The sequence below is a fragment of the Channa argus genome, chromosome 9, assembly GCF_033026475.1.
Source record: "Channa argus isolate prfri chromosome 9, Channa argus male v1.0, whole genome shotgun sequence".
Classification (NCBI taxonomy): Eukaryota; Metazoa; Chordata; class Actinopteri; order Anabantiformes; family Channidae; genus Channa; species Channa argus.
Window position 1 is genome coordinate 5,265,809 of NC_090205.1, and position 3,450 is coordinate 5,269,258.

At 38.8% G+C, this 3,450-nt stretch overlaps 1 protein-coding gene across 1 annotated transcript; it reads left to right on the forward strand.

The window, feature by feature from the left end:
• The first annotated feature begins 1,642 nt into the window (after positions 1-1,642).
• Positions 1,643-2,575, forward strand: LOC137133398 (olfactory receptor 10A3-like). The gene has a single exon (XM_067516976.1). It carries the CDS (start codon positions 1,643-1,645, stop codon positions 2,573-2,575), a length of 933 nt encoding a protein of 310 aa, XP_067373077.1.
• Positions 2,576-3,450: the final 875 nt, after the last annotated feature.

Consider the following 3,450-nt stretch of genomic DNA (forward strand, 5'->3'; position numbering starts at 1 on the left):
GGAATTGTTGGGTTCTCTCTATACATCTTTATAGTCTTGATCCCGAGATACCCTCATTACAACATGTGTGCAGGTAATTGCTCTGATTATGTTTCAATACCTGGACACCAGCACCAGTCTTCCAACAAATCCACACAACAACACATAAAAGCTGTCAATAAACCACAATAAAAACATTATTACTTGCACATTTCCCAGTCAGTGATGTTAGAGGTATTACTGACACCAGATACAGTTATTAGACCGGAACAGAGCAGAGAAATTGTAATGCATGCTTACTCATCAGTTTTTAAAACTTGCTGTAGAAAATGTATTTTATTTTTTGGTCATATCATCCAGTCGTAATATGCCAGTTATATGTTAATGATCCTTTGGCCTGACAGTGGTGTAGGAAACACCCTACAGAGACATAAGAAGAAACAAATCAGACGATATTCAGAATGTTTAAATGGTGCAGAGACATTTATAATTACAATTACAGATTTACAGTTTGTCTTTTTGTAGTAAAGAGCACAAATTATGGGCAACTTGGGGTTCAGTGTTTTGCCCTAGAATGCTTGAAAATATGGCCGGGAGGAGGTGTGGTTCAAACCAATGACCCTGCATTTGGTGGATCACTGGTCTATAAACTGAGTAAGAACCACCACATTTGGGATGTTGCGGTGGTACATCCACAAACTCATAGAAACAGTGCAAACAACAAACTATGCATTATCTTAACCACTACCACTAATCCAGGCTTGCTTTGGTGCTGAAGCGCGTAGCAAGGTGGGATTCGAAGACATTCCCAGGCCATTTTAGATCATCTCTCCAGCATTTTCTGAATCTATCCAACGGTCTCCTACCAGTTGGACATACCTAAAAGATTCCAATGGAAGATGCCTGGAGAACCCCAACTGGCTTGTTCTGTCATCAAGGGTTCTGAGCCTGCACATCCAAAATAGAGCCACTGCTATTTTGGATGTGCAAACTCAGGAACCCTACATTGTGTCCAGGAACCCTAATCTGCATAGGATTTCCACCATCTTATTCTTATAACTACCCAAAGCTTGTGACCATAGGTAAAAGTCAGAGCACACAAACATATGTCTGGATTATATGTGTCGGTCATTTTACCCTCATTCTTGATCAAGACCTTAAAACACATAAACATCTCCATTTGGGGCAGCAACTCACTCCTAGCCTGAGAACAATGCCCTCAGACTGGCTGATGCTGACTCTCTTTTGCCTAAATTCACATTGTTAATATTGCTAAACATTATCAACTCAAATCTCTTTGATAATTGCTAAGCATTAAATAGCCATTCTTCACTCTCTGGGCTCGGGAAAGTTAAAACAGCCAAACTAATGACTACTTCATGATAACATTTACAAGTCTGTAAACTCTCTAGAGTAGAACTACGTGGTGACATCTACAGGGGTTAAGAAAATAAAATAATGGGAACCTCCCCCACAGCCCACAGTTAATGTCTTTCTGTCTTAGGTATCTCAGACTTCTCTGATGAAAACGTTGGGTTAGTAGGTCTAATGTCTGACCAAGGGTAAAGAGCAACATTATTTAGATTTTTTTCCACTGTCTACCTGCATTCATTTATATATGGTTCAGCTGCTCAAAGTCCCTCAGCTTTGGTCTCTAAGTAAAATGGAAAACAGTACTCAGCCCTTTTACTTCAACTTGAGCATTTTTGTGAATATTGGCTTTTACCGTTACCCAGCCTTTGGGCTCTGCCTTCTGTTGTATGGCTTCATTGTCTCTGCTAATCTTGTCATAATCGTGGTTATAGCATGTGAGAGGGTGCTACACGAGTCCATGTATGTTTTCATCGCTCTGCTCTCTGTCAATGCTCTGTATGGCTCTGCAGGCTTTTTCCCCAGATTCCTGATGGACATTCTGTCTGATACCCATTTAATCTCACGTCCGGCTTGTTTCACTCAGATCTATGTCATTTACACGTATGCATTCTGTGAGGTGACAATTTTAGGCGCTATGTCGTATGATAGATACGTCGCTATATGTCAACCTTTACATTATCACAGCAGAATGACGTTTAAAACGGTGCAAATGCTGGCAGCTTTTTCATGGCTCTGTCCAGCTTTGTACCTGTCAGTATCCATTTATGTGACCATAACACTTCCTCTATGTGGCAATAAGATTCAAAAGGTCCACTGTGCCAGCTGGAATGTTTTGAAACTGTCATGTGTTACATCGGCCACCACTGAAATTGTTGCTACAATAGGGGCCATCACTGTCTCTTTTCTGCCTGTTACTTGTATCTTGTACACTTACTTTAGAATTGTGCTTCTTTGTTGGAAAAACTCCTCCGAATTTAGGGGGAAAGTGTTACAAAGCTGCCTCCCTCATGTTATTTCCATTGTGATTTACTGTGTCACATCATTTTCTGATACTGTCCTGAACAGATATAACCTCCAAGGGCTAAATCCATTTGTGGCTATTCTGGTATCACTAGAATTTGTTGTGATTCCCCCAGTTTTGAACCCTCTTGTGTACGGACTGAAGTCACCAGAAATCAGAACACACATTTTGAGGATGGTGTCTTTGAAAACGGTAACTTAGAAAATAGCAATTACACCAAAATAGTGGAAAAGCTAACTATGTGAACAAGGCTGCTGTGGCAAAAGAAATTCACGAGACTAACATTGGCAACAAAAACACTCTGAAGGCCCGGTGAACAGATTTTATAAGTCTGACTCAGTTAATGTGACTATATACAACACGGTCTGTGCGGTAACATGCGTTGTCATGCAAACATTTGCATCCAAATGCTGAACAGATCACTCTTGTTCATTTTATGTATCCAGCATGTTCGACAGTGGGCTTTTTCTGGCGTGATGACTCTTTTGGTTTTTGTGCTTTACATTTTCCCCCCAATAAAATAAACTGTTTCCTCAAATCCACTGCTTCATTACAAAGTCTTGATATTCACATAATGTGTAACTCCACTATTTCAACTTCAAGGCTGAAATGATTTCATGTAAAACCTAATTTAAATATGCAGCTTGTATAGAAACTGTAAAGTTGTAATATAATTGTACTTATATTTACATTGGAGCAGGAAAATAGGGGGGAACTGGTTATATGAGGCTTTATGCAACATTTACCATAATGTTAGAAAATAATAATCATTTTGGAAGCAAAATGATTCTGTATTGTGGGACAGTCTATCATACTGTACCATTCATTTTAACTCATGACCTGATTAAGTAAAGAAAGTTACAAAGGTTTCAAAAAGGTTTATTCTGTGCTTATTTCTCAATTCATTTTTTTTTTGTCTTCTTAAATGTCACATTAGGAAAGAGATGTGTAAATCATAAAAGCGATTACTAAATTATATGCAATTGCTTCACTTTGATTGATTTTATCATTACCAACCTAATTTTTCTCACATTCTTAAACGGGGTTTGTTGACTTCACTAGAAACTGACTTGGAA

Coding starts and splice junctions, on each gene's coding strand:
- LOC137133398 (XM_067516976.1), top strand. CDS start 1,643: ATGGAAAACAGTACTCAGCCCTTTTACTTCAACTTGAGCATTTTTGTG.